We start from the raw sequence: 25,314 nt of genomic DNA on the forward strand, positions 1-25,314 counted from the left end.
GAAAAGAAATGCATTCAGTCCTGTATAAAAGAAGAACATATTTATATAACATTATTTTTTTATAATACTAAATATTTATAACATTAGTTAATATTGTTTTTAAATCATTTCATTTACTGTTTAAACCTGAAGTCCAATTATTATATTGTTACAAAATCAGTTAAATACTTAAGGATATTGACTATTAAATTATATTTTAATATTTAAAAATATAATAATTTATTTAAAAAAAAAAATAGTTTATTATTATTATACAAAATTGTATGTATAAATAGCGACTATTTTTTGTATGTTAGTCTAGTATCATTTTTATTAACAAAATATCAAAACTTATTAATATGCAGTTGGAATTTATTATAAAGTAGTATTAAGTATTACTAAGATGTACAATTTTAAGTATATACACTAAATAAGCACTGTAATCAAATATTTTAAGCTATTTATTTATAATTTAGTATATGTTTAACTTATAAATAAATTTATTAATTTGCAGTTACTGTATGTTTTGGTTTGTTGAAAATTAACTTAAGTTTCATCCGAGTTATTGTTTTTAGTTTGGGCACAATAAATTTAGCGTTGTTACAATTGTAACATAATTTTAATAATTATAAAACTTGTAATTTGTGCCATATTACTGTTATTTTTGTAGCTTGTACCTACATTTTTCAACATGTTGATGTAGTGCTAACAACTGTTGTTAGTATAAGTTATCAATATTCAATATGTCCACACAATCATGATAGAGCAGTTCACTTTTTAAGCTAAAATATTTTATAAACAATTTTAGATGGGGAGCTGAGTATTGGTTTTATAATAATTTTTTGTCTAACTGAAGACAATGACTTTTAATTTGGATCGATTAACTCGAGTATCATATCTATACAAAATCGTATGCGATTGTTTCATTGGCGGGTCCTAAGATAAAAACCAGAAAAAAGTTTGATCGGGTTTTCAGCCTTCAATTTTGATTTGCTATAACCTTAATTTTTATAGAACATGTATTAGGTAGGCATACTTCTATCAACAAAACCAAACGTTAATCCCTATCTTATCGAGCGGTTAGAAGTCTTTTGTTATGTTTGATGCGCAATTTCAGGATAAGAGGCGAGCTGAGAATTAGACGAACATAGATCTAAACTAACCTTTGGGCTTTGTCTATGAGAAAAAAAAATATCAACAATTTTTTTTATGAAAGAACCTAAAAAAGTGATTTACGTTTTTCTGCTCTGCCGAGCATTCATATTTATGTTTATCGAGTACTGAGTAGGTAAGCGCATTTGGATGTTCTTTGCGAGTCGGTACTATTACGGAAAACTAACAGGTAACCGTCCTTATCATTTTACTGTATTATGTATTATTTTATAACCAAATCAGTGCAAATTCTTTATCAGTTATCGCCATAAAATATGCGAATGTCGAATACAATAATTTACACTACTGATAATAGCAAAATGTAATGTTTGATGATCAAAATCAAATAATCATATTTAAAGATAACACTAAATAATATTAACTAATTATATGTGTTTGTATGTATGCTGCTGAGATTGCGAATTGTGTTGATTAATAAGTCGTATTAGCTCTAATATTGCATACATCAGAAACAAAAAGTTTATTATTCTATTGTAGAATCGTATAATATAATACAACAGATAAATACAATAACCAATAAGTATAAAATTATGCAGGACTAAAATTTAAATGTTGAAAAATGCGCGCTAAATTGTGTATGTTTACATGTTTATAGTACTCTTTGACCAAATTGTCTCCCCTCTTTGCCACAGTGCTAGTACCTTTGGCGGGCGCCGGGTGGGCAAGGACGCGGTTCCGCCATTTTGAAGTTGTAATTTCGATGCTATTGCCTGTTCAATTAATATTGTTTGTGATATACATTATACGCCGGCATTTGTGAATTGTGATTTTGTTATATTTTTAACGCCTTACATAGTTTTGTACGACTTTTGGAAACACATTTAAGGTGAGTGACTTACGATGTTATTGAACAATAATCTTGTCTTTGAATACAGCAGGCGTTTTCCAAAACGCTCGTGTTTACATATGTGTTTACCGGCTTTGCCGTCTATAGTTTTTCGTTTCACGAATGCGACGATATATTTTTAGTATAAAATAATTGCATTACAATAATAATACTGTCTACTGTCGCAAGTTCATTAAATATTTATACTAACTGCAGCGGCAACTACATTATTTGTGTATTATTACTCGGTACTTTGGTTTAGGTAGTAGGTCCTGCTGCTGAACACCGATATTGTGTTTCTACTTTCCTTTAAATTATTGTATTTGTGTGTCCAGCTATTATCTATTAGCTATGGACATAAAAAAGTTATTTCGACCTAATTATACTTTTGGTAACCATTAATTTAAGGCGGTCGGTCCCTTTTGTTGCCATGGCATCCAATAAGACAACAGCTACATACTAACTGCCTTCTATACTTTTCATATGAATATTACATAACATATAGCGGACAATGAAACTGATGTTCTTTAGTATCTAAGTATAAGGTATTGTTCTAGTTGGGATACGCCTTAATAATTGTTCATTAATAAATAAAAGTTTGTTCGTTTAACGTATTATTAACGAAAAAGGGTTCACTATGAATAATAATATAGTATGCACAACTATAGAATTATTATAGTAAAAACATTATTTTAAAACTACTTGTTAATTACATGTTTCAATGTTCAAATTAGCTTGGAACATAATATGTATTTTGTATAGTTATGATCAATATGCCTTGTATATTCAAAAAAAATTATTTTTTTCCTATTTTGTTGAAAATTAATTAATATGGTTAAGTGGTTCAATTTTTTTTTTCCACATCAAACTTCTTCAGATTTTTATTTTATCTTGAGTATCTAGTTATTTATAAAAATAGTAAATTTGACTAAAACAAAAAAAATGCAAATCATTTATTTAATGCTTACCTAGTAATGTGCGGTACCACTACTCATTCAATTGTAGCGGTCCTTAAGTTTTTGGGTTAAATCAAACAAATTTGTATACCGAAGATTTTATAACATATATACTATCTACAATTGATATTTTGTTTTAAACGATAAGAATGAAATTAATACAAGAATACAAGAATGGTATGAGATAATGCACATCACTAGCTAAGGATTAAAATAAAAATAATTATATAAATTATAATGCACTAAAATTGACTGTGTAAATTGAACTAATGAGTTTTTTCTTAAAAAATTTGTTGTATAAAAGTAATAAAAATAAATAATTTAAAGAAATGCACTTTAATATTTACGGTAAATGTATTAGTTCATAATTGAAAATAAGTTATAATTATTTTTTTAAAAATTATATCGCTTACCTAGAACAAGTATTTTAGAGGTTATTAATATACAATTAATAAATGTAAATTGATGTATAGTAAGTTAGTCTAAAACTTTTCATTAATTGTTCTTAAATTAAAATGAATACATAGTATTCAAATCAATAAATATGATATTTTTTTAGATATTTAATTATAACTTACCTATTGGAAGACATTTTGTATTGTTTAGCTAAGATTATCTTACACCACAGCTGCATTTAATAAATCTAATATCATACAAATTGTACGCTCTGAATTAATTTTTATGATAATTTAGTAGATGATAATTATGCTTATTATTTTTATCATTTGATTCATTGATGTTTGAAAATAGAAGAAACACTAAAAATATTTTGTAATCAGTTGGTTTTTTTTTAAATGTTATTTATTTTTATAAGTATGTATTTAATTTTTTTAAATATTGTTAAATTTATTTTCTAAAAGAAGTACTAATCATACATATCGGTAGTACTATTGTTAAAATGATAGTGGTTAATTAAAGGTACGTTGACAGTATGTCAGAAAAATACGTACTCTAATACCACTCCTCTTAAATTCATGTTAAGTAGACAGGGTTCAAAGTACTGGACTCAACCTATTAAACCTATTGTGTTTTATTAGGTTAAACCAAAAACCCCAAAAAAGCCAACTGGTAAAAAATTACCAAATTTTAAACTTCATTACACCGTCTACCCCCTCCAATGTTGTCCTAAACGGTTCTAGTGTTAGTTGTACTGGCTGTACATGTCTGAACTTAATTACAGTAATCTGCAGTACAAGAAACATAATTAGCTTATGGATTGATGTCTCATCCTTACTTGTAGACCAGTAATTGTACCAGACCTATTATCTGTATTATCATAATTATGTGCATTTAAAAATTCTAGATTAAATTCATATAGAGATAATGTTGTCAAAACTTCTTCGGCAAGTTCCTCAGATTTATGTTCACTAATAGGAAGAAGGCACATCAAATGTTTAATAGGTGTTCCATTTATTTTACTAACAATGTACATACACAATCGTAGGAAAGATAAATAACGGGCCAGTACTGGGACCCTGAGATTAAACTGTAAATAACGATGATCAGTGAGTTAACAGAAGCTCCTATTTACACATGTACATAGCAGGTCCAGGAAATGTCTGTGATCACTTTTTATTTTTAGTTATTAACATTGATTTTAGTATAGATTTCTAAATTCAGTATTATTAGTTTCAATCTGATACTTGATGTTAGTGCACAATATTATTTTCTTTTTATTCACTGCTAACATTTTGTTAAACTATAATGACAAACATTAAAAATCTAATTGGTATTGCATTACTGCTTGAAGAAGAAGACAAACTATTTTAACTGAAACAGAAATGACAGTAGCCAACAAATGAAAACGTTAGGTACGTAAAGCTTAAAAAAAGCAAACAACTGAAGAGGAATTTAATACTTTATTCAAAGAACGCCTCCGGGAACTCGGAGAAAGAATTGTCTAGAACAATATTTTTCGACCCAGATTCGATATGGGCTGCTTGGCCTGGACTATAGTGTGAATGGTCACATTTAAAATGAATACAATGATGTTTTTCTTATCCGGCCAGATCCCGGCACAGACACATTGTATGTAAGCATACATTTTTTTGATTACATTTTATTTACATATGTTAATTTTACCCTGGATAACTTTTATTGTTCTAAAAAAACATATTATCGAACAGAAAACCTCACGGACAATTTTCAATTAAACATTTTTTTATTTAAAGTAATATCCACATACATGTTAATCTCATTCAAATAAGGTTGACGATCCTGAATCCTCTGTCTCTTAACTTTTTTATTTGTCCCTATTGCTATAATATCTACTTATAGATTATTATGTAGAACTGCAATCTTTTGACACCTTTCAGTCTGCTGAATTCCTACCATAGTCAACAATCAATGTTTCATCTACATACATTTCAATATTTCATACATTTATATTTATATTTCATACATTTCCTTAAGGTTATTTGAGGTTTTTAAAAGCCTAGATAGCTCATATATGAGTAGTATACACTCTATTTAATATATTTCTTTCTTGGGGTACTTTTCCACTTCTTTGAAAGTCTAGTTTTGTAATATCTATCTTTAATTCCAGTAATCGTAATTTAGTAAGTAATTACTGCCCAATCTCGAGATGAACTTTGTTATCAAAACTTGTTGAGAAATACTAGACAGCCTATAGGTATGGTAAATTAATTAATGATTCCGACGTGTCCAACGAAGAAGGATGTCTTTAACTCGATTTTTTTTTTTTAACTGATAACTCGTTTTCCGTATTACCGGCAAAAAGGCGCTAACTCAAATCGACCAAGGAGGTTCTGAATAACAAAATAATAAAGGTTTCTACCCACAGATATATATAATAAACTAGATTGCTAACTATAGCGGTAAGAATTGAAGCCGACGATCCGCCATTCTAAGTGGGATTTATGTGTGTTATCAATGCATATTATATATATATATATATATCTGTATATATTATTATATCGATATTATATATAACTGTGATTGTTAAAAACATATATTATTCTCACGTGATAAGGTTCTAATTCCCACCAAGATGGCGGAGAGTGGCTGCTCCAATCTTCTCTATTGGTGGCATGTACAGTTAGCAATCTAGTTAATTATATATATCTGTGTTACTACCTTTTTCGCCGGTAATATAGAAAACGAGTGTTATCAGTTAAAACAATTTTTTTTTTTAAATCAAGTTACGTCCTTCGTGGGATACGTTAATATAGGATATTTTTCGTGATAAACTTAAACCCTGAAAAAAGGGAATTTCCAATAAATTAAATTTTACTTTTCTTGTAGTTTGATTAAGTTATTTTGTTAGAAGTGAGGTTTTCAATTACTTTTCATCTCGGTAGATAGTCGTTGCTTAAAAATTTTACTGATTTCTTTAACTTTCAAGTTATTTAGGTGGCGCGTTTAAGCAAAATACGTATTATATTCCATTCATTAGTTTTTTTTATAAGGTAAATAATGTTTATAGATAAGAAATTAAAATGTAGGTATATTAAGATGTTTTCCTTTTACTATTTTACAAATTTCCATCAATATTTTTCGGTGTACATTAATCGTGTGCTGTTTAGCAAGTTTCGCTCCTTTTGTATCCAACGAGATTACAATTATACTACTAGTCATGCGTATCGTATCAATTTATTTCAATTCCAGTATACTAATATTTATTTTGTTTGTAGAAGAGTATAATTTACTTAGGTTATAATTTACTGAAAAAACTGCATCAAAAAATATACGTTAAATTATTTCGACTTATTTGTGTATTCAGTTGTGTGCAAATGGAAAAATTCCGTTTTATTTTAATATTTTATTTAACACTGGTTATAGAAATATGGTTCTATATGTGAGTTACCCATGGCAACTGGCAGCAAACAAACTGGCACCATTCCACTCTCTTAGTTGACATGCGAACATGCAATCAAACAAAGAGCTTATTTTCATAATGGATGACACTATTTTTTCCACCCTTTTTTTCTTCTGTTAATATTATATAGGTAGCAAATAATAATAATACCCTATGATTTTCATTTATTGGCATGATGAGTATATAGTATATAATATTTATGTATAGGAACATACGAGTTTTTTTTTACGAAATGTATTATGCTATTGGAAGACCACCATGTATGTATAATGCTACACGTGACGACTTTTGTATGGCTAGTTATTTTTTAAATTATAGGGCAAATACATGAAGTTAAGTCAGCTTAAACGAAACCTATTCAAAACCTGCCCTAATCTTGAATCTTGCAAGGTTTCATAGTCGGCTATCATTGTGTAACACGTAGAAAATAAACACTTACTTTATGACCAAATACAAGTTAACGTATTTATAAAAGACGGATTTAATACTATACTTTGTATTATGTTCGTCTATAAATATATTTTTTCATCCTTTTCCATGCCATAGCTACGATTAGGTACAAGTAAAATTATTTAAAGTTTTTTTTCTAAGTAGAAAACTTGCTATAAAGCCATATTATTTGATACGAACTATGAATTAAAAATTATAACTAAGAAAATAATTTGTTTAGAAGTATAAGTTTCTTAATAAAAAAAAATGTATCAATTTAAAAAAGTAATTTCTCGGTACAGTGTTTATCCGTAAAATGCTAGTTTCGGAGTTGTAATTTTAAGTCATGACTTTAAGTTAAATAAAAAACAACTTGATCGTAAAATAAAAAAATTATATTTATAATTAATGGCTGGTAAATAGTATTTTAATTGTGCTGCTTGTGCGTTTGGCATAAATTGAAATAATATAACTGTTACGCGCTTTTTATAGATTTAATTAAAAACATTATTTTTAAGTACGCAATTTTATTTAGTGTTTACTCTTACTACTCTGCTTAGAATAGCAAAGAATAGTTGCAGGCTTCTCTTTTACAGTGCGCCCACGCTAGACAAATTTGCGATACTTGTGTCATGTTATTACTACAACTTGGCCCATAAACAGGAGAAATAGTCTTGTTATTGATTTACAATAAAGCCACGCGATTTATACAAAATCAAAATGTTTAATAATAAAAATTAGTTAAAAATATAATTTTTATAATATTATTGAAGTAGTTGATTACATTATTCGACAAAAATTAAGACGGATTTTGTCCTAACGATGAAACCAACCTGGTCCGATCAATTTTTTCACGAAGAATCCAAATCTGTCTTAAAAATTGTCTTGGCACGACAAGTTCTTGAGAAAATAAAAACTTGGAAAACCCTCTAAAAACCCGCTATTTCAAAAATAAAAACAAAATTGTTCCCATAAAATAGTCATGATATTATATTTTTAGTGTAGATTACATTATATATGTAAATTTTATTTTGGAATTGTTTATGTTAAAATTTTTAATTATTTTTGATGGTCCTTTTTACTACGCAATAACAATATTTTATTGACATTTCGTAACCATTTGTTGTTTTTGGCTTGTTAATTTAGTGTTATTTTAATGAAGTCAAATATTTTTTTAACGCTGTAACAAAAGCAAATATTATATTAATAATATTATTCGATAATTTTAAACGCGCAAGTTTCATATTTTTTTCAAAGAATTAAACCTATAAAAATGACCGTTAGTGGTCACTTCAGAACTTCCCAGTTGCCATAGTTACTGTTGTGTAAACACGGCACTGGCAAATGTCTACCAGGTGCTCTTGGGTTTCTTCTTGGTTCAGTTCGAGTAAGGCTGTCCAACAGTCAACTCTCTACACTTATGAACCGTCTTTTACTTGTACCGTAATATGGGTAAGTATTATTTTTCAACTAAATATAATCCGCTTATTTTTATAAAGTGTTAACTTTTCGTTGGTTTTTAAATAAAATTGATAGTTGTTAAACAGTTCAATAATTTTTTGTATGAATTTTATTATACCAGTTAAATACCAAAATAAAATTATAAAAAACGTTAATTTTTTTTTGTAAAGCTTCTTAAAACTTTATGAAACCCGAGCTCTTGTTGTTAGGAAGCTTGGTGTAATACGAGTAGAAGGGGTGAGACTTTCATAGCCGAGATTTGCAAAAAAATAATAAACGATAGATGCTACTATTTTTAAGTCTTGAAAAAAATGTCTAAATAAAAACAAACGTATAACAAATAAAATCTGTTCAAAAAAGTCTACTGCAAATGATCGACAGAATTTGAAAAATTCAAATCATTTTTAGTTTTTAGAATTTCATAAATATTTTCACTTAGTTTTAACTTAAAAAAATTGTTCAGAAATGTATTAAAATTTAGATACATATATCTACAAACTATATCAAAAATAGTATTTATACGACTTAATTTAATATTGCTACAATATTAGTTTTTGTAAAAATTCGAATTTTCGTGTCTAAAAAAAGACACGAAAAAGTTCTCCTTGAGCATTTCCCTGCCTTCACAGAGTCTGCCTATTGTGTCTTTATCTGCCTCTCTTGTCTATGTTCTGGTTGTGCTAAAACATACAGTCTCCCACGTTTCTTTGCACCCAGTCCAACCATTTTCTTCGGCCTTGGCATCGTTTTCTTCTCAGTTTCATATCTTGTATACTCGTGTAACGAGGCTATTTTTGTTTCTGCCTACAGCGTAATTGAGTTTTTATTATTAGTGTCGCCTTTAAACTTTACCTGGTATATTAATTTATAATACTATAGTCTGGTGATTCCGGCCTTTGCTGCCTTATTTGCTATCCAGCATTCAGCGTCATTGCAGCTGTTTTATAGATTTTTTGTTCGATGCCAGCACGTAGAAATCCTATGTTATCTCGAATTCAACATACCCCATTATTTTGTACTGTTAGTCATAGTTATTTAAACTTGTGCACTACCTTTATTTCATTGTATTCTAGACTAAGCCTTTCGTTCCGCAAATAAATTCCAAAATGGCATTACCACGATGTCGTTATAAAACCATTTTAAATAAAATTAAATATAACATTATTTTTAATGCCAAATACCACCAAAATAATAACATAGATTGAATTTTATTATTTTTTTTTGTGTGGAAATATTTTTTTTTTAAAACTTAAATTCATTGTATTACTTCTTATGCATGAAGTCTAAATTGACGTTTTCTCTTTTAGTAATAGCGCCGTTTTATTAACACGTTTCGTGGGTTTTATCTGTTTTAATATTATAAGTACTATATTGATGAATACATGACGTAGATATGAATTTAATAACGTTGATGGACTTTCGTAATTTTCGAAAACAATAAGCCGTCTACACTTGTATAGAGCATACACGAGGGGCAATGGCATGACATTGGTTTTTACTGGATCAATAGGGAAAAGGGAAGTGTCCCCTAGCAGGGTAAAAGGGGTTGGTGGTTGGCGCCAGTCTGCCGTCTGCTACCGGTATCATGCATGCTAGTGAACTCAAGGTGAATGAAACGACCCTTAATCTAATCAGCCATTAACTCGCTACTGTCGGTTTATTATACAATATGCTAACCTTGCTAAAATTATTACCTACGTGGAAAAAAATTAAAACTTAAGTAATTTGATTTTTTTATTGAGTTCAATACACCCGAGAATAGATTTCTCAGCGACTAGCGTGGTAGTACGGTAGGCGAGTTAATGCCGGATTGTATAACACTTTTTAAATTAAGATAGGTTTTTATTCAAAACAAATATATTTTAATGTTTTTTTTTTCAATAGCTTTTCATCCTCTTTTATTTTAAATTTGTTTTAAACTGACCAGTAATTATTTTTAGCTTCGATATATATATATATATATATATATATATATATATATATATATATATATATATATATATATATATATATATATATATACTAGACTATTGCATATCCCCACTTTATTACATTATAAATTCACAAAATGGCAGCGTAAGGGTACATTATTATTTTTTATTTATAATAATATAAATAATACCTTTATGAAATAAATTAATTTGATTGGTTGACCCTTACGCTGCCATTTTATTTTTATCGTCGAAAATTTTGATGGAGAAGGGGTAGAAATGCAATAACCTAGTATATTTAAGCCATGGGTTTTATAATGATGCGTCTTTTTTTTCTGAAGTCACGATACCCTTTTTTTTCTGAGGATCAATTACTCGAGTAGCAGCAACTCAATTGATCCATAATCGTATGCAATTGCTACTTTGGCGGGTCAAAAGTAGAAAATGTCAACTCTTTTTCCCCCAAAACCGGGAAAAACATTGACCGGTATTTCAAGCTTAAACTTCGAAATTTTTATTGAATATTAATTATTAGGCATGGTGGTTTAATAAAATCTAAACTATTTTTGTTTGTACTCGTAAGTTAATTAAAAAAAATTACTATATAGAAACTGAATATCATATTTGAATTGAGTTTCTAGAAAAGTTTTTGTTTAAAAAATATCGAAGTATACTTGTTTCTTTATAATATTGCTGCTAATGAGAGTACTCCATTTAACATTAATGATCTGACGCCATAGTTGCGCGCACGGGTGTGGCTTATTGGGCTATAGCCACACCTGATGATTTTTGAAGGCAGGTGCCTAAAAATAGACCAAAAAGTTATTGCTCGCAAAAAAATAATACATTCAGCATAAATATATTTTTTTTATCAATTTTATGATAAAATTAAAAAATTAGTTTTTTTCTTGAAATCATGCAATGTCTCGGAGTTTGACCTAAAAAACATACCCCAGTCGCCGCCTCGGTCAACATATAGTAGACAAATTTAGTACTCCACTTATTTCAACGGCTCATAGTTTTAACTGGCGATAATCGATTACTTTTAATCAAATGGTATACTTGGTTTTAATTTTGGTCTATTTTTAAGATGGATATTTGTTATTTTTCCCAGAACGGCTAATGGGTTGCGACGCCATTATTTATTTGTAGTTAAATATTGTGTCATTACTTTTAACATTTATAGTGGTATAGATTATAAAATTATAAATATTATTTTTTAATAAAATAATGTAATGTAAATGATTTAAAATACATATTTAAATTTTCTTCTTATGTTTTGTTTAATCATCCTTTGTATGTATATTTTTTTTTTTGTTTGTGTGCAGGGGTTGGGTAGTGAAAAAAATAGCCATTTATGCTTCAGAAATTTGTGCACGCCTATATATGATCCATTAACTTTTTAAAAACAGAATATTAAATTACAGTAAATTCTATAGTAAGAGAATATAAATTGTTTTGTCTTGCTTATCAGTGTTTAATTATATTGAAGGAAACTCATTTTAAGTGGTAAATTACAGCATTAGTCATGTGAGAAAATTATTTTTCAGTAATGTTACAATTTTTATGAAAGTTATTCACCGTCATTATAATGTTATTTATGTGAAAAGGGCAAAGGTTATTAAACTTGTAATTTATTGATAAGTTTTAATCGATATAGTATTGGTTATTTAGTAAAAAAAGTTTTTATGGTATGATGTAATGCGGATAATTACTACGTTTAGGTTAGGTCTGGAACGGTAAATTTGATGACTGGTAAAATATTTTTGATGTGTGTAGATTACTTCTTCTGTTGAATTTTGATCGGAGTATTCTAAAAGAGAACAAAAGAAGTTTGAACATTTTAACCTCATTTTTTTGCAAATGCTGTCGGATTTGTTGTTTTTTGTATTATCATATTAGGTGGTAGGCAGAGACTTATAATTGTTGACCGACCAAAGTACTCTTTGCCTAATATTTTTTCTATAAATTACTAAAAACATTCTAACCCTTACCATCCACATCCATTTATTTCTCATAGTTAACTTCTATGTATTATTTTATTTTTAGACATGAAGAGATTCAATGATGGTCATTCAAATGCCCCATTCAAGAGACCTAAGATGGGACCTGATGACATCGAATTAAGAGTTCTCATTCCAAGCAAGGTTCATTATTTTCATTTAAAATAATAATGATTATTTTAATTATACAACTGTTTCCGTAGCATGGTTTGGCACAGTAGTCAGCCGCAGTTGCTATTCAGAACTGTGGTTAAGCTGTGTCCAGAATCACTAGTTCCAAACTTAATTATATCCCCAAAAAATTATTTATAACCTGCTCTAACAACCTTAGTTATTGAAGCAGTAAAAAAAATGTCTTCAACAATTTATTTTGTTTAATTTAGGTCGCTGGATCAATTATTGGTAAAGGTGGATTCAATATATCCAGACTACGGACTGATGTAAGTATTGTTTAGTGCTATGTACTTGAAAAAAGATACTAAATCATATGTAAATATATATATCGTAACTAATAAAACATAAATCAGGGAAAAATAGGCCTACTCTTATTTTATATTGTAACAATAATTTTTCTCAATTACTAGTATAATAATAATTATATTATGACAATTGTAAGCTAGTAATAGGTGTAAAATGTACATAAATTAATTTTATACCAAAATTTCCCAATTATTTAATTGGGTTTTAGTTTAGAATATAGCTGGAAATATGTATTATTAAGGTAAGTAGGCCTATTTGAAAAATTCCCTCCCAGAACATATTATTTTGATTGAAAAAAAACTGGGAAGTTGAAATAATAATCATATATAGTTGCTATGTAACTTAACCAAAAACAGGACTGATCTTGAAAATTTGTTATGTGTTCTATGCCCATATGCCCTGCCCCTCGATGTGATTTAATCACATGTCCCGTGATACCCTGGGCCCCTCTGCATATACCACGAATATGCCCTGAACCACATCGACGAATACAACCTGCGAACAATAATGGATACCTGATGCTGTCCATCTAACAGTACAATGCCACAGTCACTGTCCCAGATTGCCCGGGTCCTGAACGGTAAATCATCCATCATCAATCTCTCATATACTTAAATTTTCTTTTATGCATAACTTTTGTTTTCTTTAGTAGATTCAGATTATGTAATTATAACCGATTTGTTGTAAAATTGTTCAATGAACTGAAAGCCTCATTAAAGTTGAGAATTGTTTACAAAACACGAAAATTCACCTCGTTTAAATCCTTTGACCTCGGGGGCTTGCAGTTCATTTTATTTTTCATATGTTCACTTTTGGGTTAGTTTAAGGATAGTTAGATGTTTTTGAAATCTATTTCCCATTAGGACGGCTCTAAATTGTTTTCTAGATTAAATCATTAAGTCCAATAAACATTTAATATTACTCTACAACATAAACATAGAAATCAAAATATGATTAAAATGAAAAACTGTAGCCTATATTGCTGCTTTCCATTTGTCCTGCAACTCTCAGATTATCAGAAGTGAATACTTTCTTTTTTATTTTACAAGTTGATTGGAAAATTGCTAAGAGTAGGCTGATTTAAAATTACATTTTGAAAAATATCATCTTTAAAAATAAACATGGTTTTGGCAGTTAAAACATTTTCTTGAATGACTAATTCAATGAAAAGTGAAAACAATTAATTTCAACAGTTTATTTTTATAGAACACTGTTTTTTTTTTAGTAAATTTGATTTAATAGTTTTAAATATTTATTTATGTATATTAACTACTATTTTTTTTGTTTTATTCTTATTTTACATTCATGTATTTATCAACTAAAAAATTAAAAATAGCTAATATACTTTTTTAATGAATTATTGTTATCTGTTCCTTGCAGCTTAGAGACAGCTTCTCTGACTTTGTTTGAACATTTTAAGAATCTCTAATTTTATTAAATTATTAGTTTGTTAATACTTTGACTACTTTTTTAATTTTTACTTTGACTAGTCAAAATTTAATAAGTATATGAAATAAACTTTTTGTATGTCACTAGTTGAATTTTTCTTGTAAACAAGTGAGAGAAGTTAATGAAGAATATCAATATTTTAGACATAACAAAAATTTAAACTAATTAAGTAAAATAAAAATCTTAATAATCAAGTGTTATATATTATATGACATAACGGCCTAATTCTAGTTTACAAAATCAGCCAATTCTTAGAAAATTTGCTTTCTTTTGATCGTTTTCATTATTGTGTTGAGATGTAAGGTATAATAATGAATTACATGCCTTGTTTATTAGAATTCTAACGATCATATCAAGTAATGAGAATGCTCTTAAAGTCTTGGGTGAGGTCATGTGCAATTTAGAAGATGGTGGATCTGTAAGTGATTTTATAGACTACTTGGTTAGTTTTGGGTTTTATATTTGCAATTTATTGTTTATGTTAGCGTTTTAAACGTGGAGCAGCTGGCGGTGGTCAAGGAAACAATGACAATCAAGGAGAAACTGACGTTGATGTCAGAATGTTAGTACACCAAAGTCAAGCTGGATGCATTATTGGAAAAGGAGGTTTAAAAGTCAAAGAACTTCGAGAAGTAAGTAAAAGTTACTATTTAGTATTATATGTATAAAACAAAATGTTTTACATTTTTTATTAGAAAACTGGATCACGCATCAAGATTTACACTAGTTGTTGCCCCATGAGTACTGACCGGGTTGTGCAAATCACTGGAAAACCCAATACGTGTTCTGACTGTGTTCGAGAAGTATTGGATTTATTGAAAACTGTTAGTATTCCTCTAAAAATGACTTAATTTATTTATTTTTTATGAATTTAATGTATATATTTTTTTTAAGGCACCAGTAAAAGGAGCAGAAGACCCATATGACCCTAACAACTACGATGAATATTATTCTGACGAATACGGTGGTTATGGAAATCCTGCTGGTGGTGGTGGTGGTGGTGGAGGAGGAGGAATGCGAGGTGGAAATATGAATCGTGGACCTCCTGGACCACCAGGCAGGTTCCAGAGTGGAGGTGGTCCCATGAATAATCGTGGAATGTAAGAATTTCGTATCAATAAATATTTTTGTTTTGTAACTGTGTTTCACTTGAAATGTTTCCCACATTACTATGGATTTATGTTTTCACAGGGGCGGCGGCGGACGTGGAGGTGGTGGATTTGGCGGCGGTTTTGGTAATGCAGGTGGTGGAAATTATGGAGGGAATGCTGGAGGATATGGAGGTGGACCCGGTGGATATGGCAACAATGTTGGAGCTGGTAACTTTGGAGCCGGTGGCGGTTATGGTGGTAAGAAATGTTCATAGTTTGTAGTTTTCTCAAAATTAAAAAAAATATTGTCTTATATTCTATAACTCTAACAACATTTTTATTACAAGTGTAGACATAGGACATAATATAAAATATTTAATATTTTTGAAGTAGCTAATTCATCAAATATCTTAGTGTAATAGGAATATTGGTTTAATAACATCTGAAGGAGTAAGGTTAATAATTAACTTTACTGTATTTATATATTTTATATAATTTGGTATTTTTATTTTTTACCTGTTAATTTTTATATTATTTTATTAAAATATTTTAAAACCAATGTCACATAGTAATATTAAATATAGGCATATACCTATTATTTTATTAATTTTATTTTTATTTAATATTTTATAAGGTGGCTTTGATGATGGTCCCATGAATGATTTTAGTATGCCTCCTCCAGCTATGGGTGGTGGAGCCGGAAAACCTGCTGCCTTTAATGGTTCGACGCAAGTCACTATTCCGAAAGATGTAAGTGACAGTTTTTGCGTTAAGGAGTTATGCACAAGGCTTGCGTACCGAAAAGCACAAAATAAATTTACATTTCCTGTAATTTAATAGGTTTTAAAAAGAAACTATAGCTATTTTTTATTTTGGCGAATTTATCAAGAAAAATTAGAAGATGTTATACAATTGAGGTAAATTTAACCCCAAAATTTTAAACATTTGAATATTCCGGGTAGCAGAGAAAAAAAACTAAATTAAAGGTTTTACAACGTTTTTTATACTATTAATTTAGGTGGTTTGACAGCTTTTTTTAATGTTATTTGATGTCTTATTGTGTCAATTGTTTCGGTACGTTTGTCTTTAGTAGTTCCAATTTAGCGACTAAAACTGTTGCTTCCATTATTTTTTCGGTACGCGATCCCTTGTGTGCTCCTTTTAAATTTCTTTATGACTATTCTTCAATTATACGGTATTCTTTTAAAATAAATATCGTAATATTTATGAAATAAATAATTTGGTGAATTTATGTACAACCATTAATTATAAATACAATAGAAAGTCTACTGGCCGTTTTTTTTGCTGCCCATAAATTCAGTTTTATTTTTTATATGACGAGTTACATAGGGAGTGCTGAATGTCAACGCGCAATACGGTCATGATGGGCCAGTGTGGTTGTACTATGCATGCGCCGCATTAACTAAAAACACTGTAATTTATGTATGGCCAAAAAAACCGGCCAGTGGGCTCTATCTATTGTATTTATAATCAATGGTATAACTAACTTTTTTTAATTTAGAGGATTCAAAGTGTGTTTTTGTATCTAGTACAAACATAAGTTTATATAGACACATTTTAGTGCCACCAGAAAATACTTTCACTTAAAATTCTATCTAAATTTATTACATATTTTTAATATTAGCCTTCTGAATGAATAATATAACTTTTTAGTAATATTGATAGCACTAATTTAAATAACATAGTGTCTGTTGCTAAGTAAATTAAAATGATTATTGCTATAGGATTTAAATTTGTAATAAAACAATAGTAATTATGTTATATTATATATTAGAATTTAATTCTGTAAATTTCTTGTTGAGAGAATTAGGGCTTTTAAAAATTGCTCCTATGAGTAGTTAAAATATGCATTAGCTGTGAATATTGACAGATAATCATTACAACCAAGCGTGCGTTAAAAAAAAACTAGTTTATAAACAAATTATCATAGAACAGCAAAAATAATTTATTATATTTGTAAATTGGGCTACTAAAGCCAATATTTAATTTCATGAACATTAATTTTCTCATGTATCGTTAAATATACTATGCATAATAAACGCTATCTAACATACAACCTATTATTTTGAATATTATCTTTTACTTGCTACTTTATTTTAACTTCTGTTTATCTTCTTTGTAGAGCAAAGTACATATTCTTAATGGATCTTCATATTTTAAAGATAATACAAATTATTTTAAATTGTATTGTTATTATTTCATTTACAAAATTTTGACATTTAATTTAGTAATAATTATATTTTTAAGCTCGCGGGCGCAATAATCGGCAAAGCAGGCGCTAGAATTCGCCGTATTCGCCAAGATTCAGGAGCCGGAATCACAATTGGCGAACCAACTGAAGGCTCAGATGAACGAATAATCACTATTAATGGCACTGACAGTCAAATACAGATGGCACAATATCTATTGCAGCAGTGGTAAGTTTTACATATGAGTTGAATGTATTTTTTTTTTAAACTAATATAATTGTATATGAAGCGCGCTATCAGCTAACATTGGGTACTGAGCTACAAGATAACGTTAACTACCATATGGAAGACTAGTGATTTTGTTGTTTTAATATAATTCTTTCTAACAAGAAGTCTCTAGTCTTCTTATGGCAGTATCGACTAACAGCATGTATAAGCTATAACTGCTTTTATATTATATTCAACAACCATCATCTAGCGATATGGACTTATTTATAAGATGTTGTCGTGGTATTATCAAGGAAATTATTCTACCACATAAAAATCTGTTATCTTCTTTTGACTATGTATATAATGTAATCATTTACAGTCAAATCTATCTAACCGGCTCTAAATTATTTTAACTAACCTGTTTCTTTTGTATAGTTTGGTAGGTAACATATGTAATTATTTTTGTTTATATTGTTAAATGTTATTATTTTTATATTTGGTGAAAAAGTATTAAACATGAACAATTAAAAATGTTAATAACTAAATAGTTCTAAATAATATTACTGTAACAATTGTTTATGGTATGGAACAAATGTCTCATGCCATCAAAATTTTACATGAATTTATAGTAAAGTCATGTTTGATTTTGACTTTTAGTGTTCAAGCCCAGAAGCCTGGAGGACCTGGTGGAGATGGTTTCATGTAAGACATCTTGTTCATTACTGTTCAATAATGATTCAAATCATACTCTACTCCATTCACACTACATATAGTAAATAATTAGTAACCCATTCGTGTGTATTCATATATGCTAAAACCTCTAAAAGTTAATTTGTCGTTTTAATACCACTGAGTAGAAATTGAAGCAAAACTCTACAATTGTTGTTTTTACTGCTGGTTTTCAGTTAATTGTGCTTAGATTTACATTTCAAAACTTTTTTTTTGTAAATATATGACATTTATATTCAGTACGTATTCCTCTTTTTTAATTGCTAGATATTAAGATTTTTTAATATTTACTATACTGCAAGAAACGTAGCCGTACATTTTTTTTTATTAAACACTTAGCTATAAGATTTTTTTTCGTAGAACTCGTTTATATGACGTATATAAATATACATAATGAGTCTATATATGTTTTTATATAGAAAACTGTATATATATACAAAACAATAACAACATTTTTAATATAATAATATTATATATGTAAAAGCCTAATTTATTAGGTTATATTTACTTGAATAACTAATTTATAATAAGTAAGTAGACCTATAATTTAATGTGGATGAATGTATTTTGTGACAGTGTGTAGCAATTCCTGTTTTAAATTAAACAGTTTTATGATCCTTAATTTGTTTTTTTTTTTTACAAATCAAAATTTGTCAAGCTTCATATTATTTAAATAAAAATTACTTTATTTGAAATAAAACCCCACAATTGAGGCGCATAGCACCAAAACAGCTAACCCACAAAAAATTTAATTTTAGCTTTGATGCCGGAGCTGAAAAGGTTCTTGTAGCCACTCATCAAATATCGTACCTAAAAGGTATTTTATTAGGCAAAAAATGTAAAAAGCACCCTTTCCCCTTCAAAAATGAGAAACAACCTAAAAATGTTTACATATTTCTAAACTTAAAATTAGGTACTCAATAACTTCTTGAAAATTCGTCCAATTAGTTCCAAATTTGTGTGAAATATCTTTAGACATAGTACTAACTACTACCGATAAAGGTTAGTGTAATATTTCCTTTTTTTTTAATGAAAACAAAGTTTGGCTACAGATTATTGAGAAAATTGTTTATGTTATAACTTTGTTCTAGATTTACATTTAGTCTAATTTTCAGGGTAAGTCCTATAATTTCGCTTGAAAGAGAGAAAGGAAAAGTTCCCCTCTTCTAGGGGATAGGACACATGATATATTGTGGTTTGTCAACATTTATCTTTATCCATAGAAATCAATTAAATTTCATACAAATTTAGAACTTCTTTGACTTTTAAAAAAAAAATTATTGCGAGCAATAATGTTTATATTACGTGCCCTAAATGGTCGTTATTTTTCATTATATTTTAGTTCCAAAAAGTAAACTTCAATAAATAATTTAAATTTTTATACAAAAACTAATTTTAAATAGAATTGACAGAAAACCAATATTATTTTTACAAAATATTATATTAAATATAGAAGTATGTAATAATACTTTAATGTTTTTATCATGCAAGTTTTGATATTATCCTATAGAAGATAAAGTTAAATATAGTATTATTACTATATATGTATACCTATAATAATTTTCACCAGCCTTTTTTTTTGAGATTTGGGGGGGCCATTGCTCCCATGCCCCTCCCCTTGTATCAGCGCCTACTCGAGTATAGGTAAATTAATTAATTGTAAAATGTAATAGTTAAATATATAAAATAGATTGATCGATAGATAAATACAAATAAAATTAGAAAACGGAATAAAAAAGTTAAAAATTGCTTTATTTTGACAGTTCAGTCTCAACTTTGAAAATATGATACCTATACAATTATAAATATACATTATACATGTAATATAACAAAACCACCCTGACGACATAAATCTCTAAGATGGATGTATAAGATGACCTGGTTAGTTTTATAAAATGAGAACATATTATGTTAAGAAAGGTTGGCTGTCGAATGAAATATTAATCGTGAGTAAGAATTTGAAAACGGGAACAGCCATTGATTATACAACTGTCTTCACCAACCGGATTATCAATAAAATAGTATAAAATATAACTGTAAGAGCTGTAACAAATTGATGGTAATTTAAAAAAAAACTATTGCAATAAAATATAAGGTTTTGCTATTAAAAAAAAGTGTAATACCTAATAAATAATAGTATTTACCGAAAGATAATAATTTTATGGCTTAAAGCTGGATAACCATTGATCATGCACGTAATTCTACAATGTCAACAAAACATTCTCGCGATCTAATAATTCTTTTAAATATGTTATCAACCGAATTTTTCCCTAGCAGTTTTTTTCCGTTATCTTAAAAATATAAAATAAATATTTGATAAGGTCGCCAGGCTTGAATTTGTCAAATCTTCAACCCTTTGCCAATTGCCCTACCCCTTACGCAACCGTGTACATTCCTGAAGTTTGCGGTTTTATGATCAAGGGATACCTATCTTTAAACCATACAATTTGTATCCTTCGGTAAATTCTATAGGACAAGTGTTTCATATCTCTTAACTACTCATTCTCATATTCTCATCAATGCCCAACCCTAGAAACAAAATATCTAATATTAGTTGTTACGACTTACGCATGAACAAAATAATAAAGACACATATTTTAAAATGTGTTAAAACTTTCATGGGTTGAGTTATTAGTTTGTCACAGTGGTGTATTTACAATTTTCTTCTGGGAGTGATATGCAACATACAAATTTCCTCGTAACTTCCTTATGTAAATCTTGCGCTTATGAACGTTTTTTTTTTTGAGAGACATTTCGTTAAAAAACTTGTACGTTAACATGAAGAGTTTTCTTTCAGTTAGATTATTAAAAATATATATTTTTTTAAATAATTACTCTAAGGGATCATCCTGATCACCTCATGTAAATAAACCACCCATCAAACTAAGTTTGATAATTTTCTATCTAAAATGATTAGGTATTTGTTCGTAGGTACCTATTAGAATAATTGGTTGTGTATATTATGACGTGTTGAGTAGCCAATTGCAAATACTCTAGTTTGTAGCTTGTAAGTAGGCAAAAGCTTAAAAACGTTAATCCATTCATTGCCCTAAATAGCGATGTACTAATGTCATTTCTTTTTTATAGACTTTCTGAATTACAACAACTTTAATAAAGACTAATGAAAGTTAAAAGAAAAAAATGATTTTAATTTCCTGGAGAAATAAAAGTATTTTCTATTTAAACTAATCACATACTATCGATTTCGGATTTTCAAATGTGAGTTGACAGTTTAGGTAGGTACATGTACACTCGGCTAAGCTTTCAGAATGTGAATTGTTTATTTTAACTGTCACGTGTACCCAATATTGGGAGTGTGCATAGAACATTTAGGACTCGGTTATTAACCCTTCATTATTGATGATAACATTATGTTTTGCCGGGTTGCGAACGCGTATTATTATATTATAATCCTGTGAAGTTATTGAATGTTTTTTATTATGCTTTTTGGGGTGCGCTGTAATAGGGCGGTCGCCAAAATTAATGGGGTTACTCTGTAGACAATATTGGTGGACGACGACGGCGGCCGCTAAAAGCCAACTGCAATGCGCTATATTAGGCGGACGCGTGTCGCCCATTGATGTTTCGTTTAATGTTATCGCGTACAGGTAATCAAATTAACTGGGTCCACTCGTCCTGTCGCGCATTACTATTTGTATATTATTTTCATTACAAGGAAAAGACCGGAAAACCGTGAGCGACCCCGCGACCCTTGGACATATAATTTAATAACGCCGCCACCACTGTCGTTGCTGTATAGTACTTAATTGCAATAGGGCAAAACATGCGAATTACAATACTCGGGTCCAAAAAGTCAATAGCGTCGGTCGGCTGGATTGTCGATTTTATAAACGCTATAGGCGTAATAATTGTGTTTGATTTTTAGTTAAACGCGCACGTGCTTTTGACAACGCTTCGAGCTTAAGTGACGAATTGGCAAAACGGTTATAAGGAGACACCCCCGAGTCCCGCATACATGTACCAGTGGCCTTGGCAGTGTCGCAGTAGTTAAAACCTATTCTACATGAAAGCTCGTCGCCATGTATGTTCCACCCTAATAATGCAAAAATTGCAATGCCGCCGTGCAAATACTAACACAAGTACAAGGGCAGTGTTGGCGCATGCAAATTACAAACGCAAAGCATCTTAACTTGATTTGTTTTACTTGTTAATTTTTTTACACACATAATCTGACATACAATCATCACATAATCTTTTTTACACAGTTAATCTGCGAAACTCCAATCACACACCCTTTACGTCAGTTCGGTAAATGGATTTCTCTATTTTTTTTAAGTGCTTTACCAATACATTTTTTTTGTGTAATGCTATTTTAAAAAGTAAATTGCTTACTAATAACTTTCTAGTTGTCATCTTCACATTCGACAAAAAGCATTTATATAATTTAATAAAAAGCCATCATCACCTTTGGTATGTTATTTTTAGTAAAGCAAAAATAAATATAAATTTTGACTAATAAATATTAGTCAAATTCATAAGAAATGTTTATGAATCATAAAAATACAATTTAGAGAAATATGAAATTACATTTATTGCTATATTGTTATAATATAATATTGTGAAATTAAAAATTCGCTTTTCTTGCTCTTTTTGATGCGACGTTTTGTACAAGTCTTGCAAGTTCATTTCCTGTGCCACTTGTAAATATTTTGTTAAAAAATTGACTCTATAAAACCACTTAAAAAGTCAAATGAGGAAAATGTAGACGTATTTTAAAAAACCAGTACAGTCGGGTCGGAGCATAGTGGGGACGGAGCATAGTTGGGTCGGGGCATAGTGGGGACGGGGAGGTCACAGGTTTACAGGAATTTTTAAATCTGAAAGTGATAAAATCACTTTCAAAAAAACGCTTCGATGCAAATCGGTAGTTACTATTTTCAAGCCAGTACAGTCCAAACCAAGCACAGTATTAACCAGCAAAGTTAGAAAGTTTTAAATTAAGGTTCTGTATTTACAAATGAGTATCAAAGCGTTAATTTGAAAGTGATTTTATCCGAGAGAACTAGTACAGTAGAGTATAGGCATAATGTAATCAAAGCAATAAGGAAACGGAGAGGTCACAGGTCTACAGGAATTATTATAAATAAAAGTGATAAAATTGAATAAACTATTGAAAATAACGAGATAACGACAGTGGTTTTGTGGTATCAGAATCATTAAGTAAACGGATAGGGTTTTTCCCAATAAATCGTGTGTCTACTATAATCAGTTACACGATTTAGTCGTCTGTGATATCATGTAATAAACACAATATTATGATACTGGCCATTGGGCCCTAACCTAACCTAACACGGATAAACTACCAACTGATAGTCATCTGGTACACCGGGTTTTTAGTAAAAAAAAAAAAAAAATTGAATTTGTGTAAACTTAAAGTCAAAAGTGGTACTTGAGCACAAAACTTAATAGTATCATTCTGCATAGTTATACATAAAATTGTTTTAAAGATTTGATAAATTTTTTTTAAAGATTTTAGGTGTTTTTGTTAAAATATACGCAATCTGCGAAAACACAGTTTTCCGGCAATTAAAAAAAAACTGTAGTGCCGAATTTTTTTTCCGTTTAATATGTTAAGGATACATATGTGTTCCAACTACTGGCAAATTTTCAACCCAAAGGTCTTAAAATTACGGCTAAAAACCCCGAAAAACAAAAAAACTTGTACCCCCCCTAGGGGGGTGGGAAATGGGTATAGTTTAAATTTGACACAACTGACGAGTGCGGGCATACCAAATAATTATTCCTTATACATTTCAACTCGATCCCACTCTTTTTCTAGGAATTATAGCCAGTAAAAGTTCTAACTTAAAAACTCGTACGGTTTTTTTTATGTTTTTTCAAATTTCGTCTATGAAGAAGTAAACTTTTTCAACTTTATTTAAAATTTTGTCTGAGAGCTTTTAACTCTTAGATGTTATGTACAGTTAAAAGAAAAAAATGTTTTTTGAGGAACCCTGTACGTCTTGTTACAACTAAAAATTGTTGGGGTTATATTATATTATTTTTTAACCCTTTAAAATCAGATGGAAAAGGAGTGTACCGATGAAACCTGTTGGATTGTATGGTATATTTTTAGGGGAGACATACTATTGACGCGCAGTAGTCAGTAGTGGTGATATAAAATCGGTCAACCCTGGCAACTATGCTTGATTGTTGAGCCAAATGTAAATTCCGCCCCCTTTTAAAACCTTTACTGCTCGGAAACATGTAATTATACATTACAGCATCGTAAATGTACAAAGGACACGGCTATAAATGTGAAAAATGAAGTTTTAAGATCAAAGTTGGATAAGGCAAGTTACAACAGCATAATATGGTGCTAGGAGAAAATTGAATAATAATCTCAACTGCCTCAAATGGCAAAGTAATAATGGACATATTTTTAAGATTTTTACATTTATCCTAGTCCCATCACTCCCACTGCTTAAAATTTGTAATTTTTTAAAACTATACCTATTTATTATAATTTAGATTATAACAGAATATATGTGTGGTTTTGAATTTTGTTTTACCCAGTACATTTCGCCG

The 25,314-nt window shown here is 29.3% G+C and overlaps 1 protein-coding gene across 2 annotated transcripts; it reads left to right on the forward strand.

Annotated features, from left to right (window-relative positions):
* Window positions 1-1,822: 1,822 nt before the first annotated feature.
* Window positions 1,823-19,007, forward strand: LOC126845691 (heterogeneous nuclear ribonucleoprotein K homolog). 2 transcript variants are annotated; one of them, XM_050584513.1, is made up of 12 exons: window positions 1,823-1,978; window positions 12,643-12,740; window positions 12,980-13,036; window positions 13,613-13,656; window positions 14,862-14,943; window positions 15,011-15,157; window positions 15,221-15,349; window positions 15,420-15,625; window positions 15,717-15,874; window positions 16,251-16,366; window positions 17,885-18,054; window positions 18,694-19,007. In XM_050584513.1, the coding sequence occupies exons 2-12, from the start codon at window positions 12,645-12,647 to the stop codon at window positions 18,740-18,742; spliced, it is 1,254 nt and encodes a 417-aa protein (XP_050440470.1). In that variant the 5' UTR covers window positions 1,823-1,978; window positions 12,643-12,644; the 3' UTR covers window positions 18,743-19,007. The 2 variants fall into 2 exon arrangements, with proteins under 2 accessions (XP_050440470.1, XP_050440469.1); XM_050584512.1 differs by lacking the exon at window positions 1,823-1,978 and adding an exon at window positions 8,529-8,653.
* Window positions 19,008-25,314: the final 6,307 nt, after the last annotated feature.

Source organism: Adelges cooleyi, unplaced genomic scaffold (assembly GCF_023614345.1).
Source record: "Adelges cooleyi isolate 19-005CV unplaced genomic scaffold, UGA_ACOO_1.1 ACOO_flye_CR_arks_rails_tigmint_CR_PRNA_8, whole genome shotgun sequence".
NCBI lineage: Eukaryota > Metazoa > Arthropoda > Insecta > Hemiptera > Adelgidae > Adelges > Adelges cooleyi.

Coding starts and splice junctions, on each gene's coding strand:
- LOC126845691 (XM_050584512.1), top strand. Junction 15,875..16,250: donor AGCCGGTGGCGGTTATGGTG/GTAAGAAATGTT, acceptor ATATTTTATAAG/GTGGCTTTGATGATGGTCCC. Junction 16,367..17,884: donor AAGTCACTATTCCGAAAGAT/GTAAGTGACAGT, acceptor TATATTTTTAAG/CTCGCGGGCGCAATAATCGG.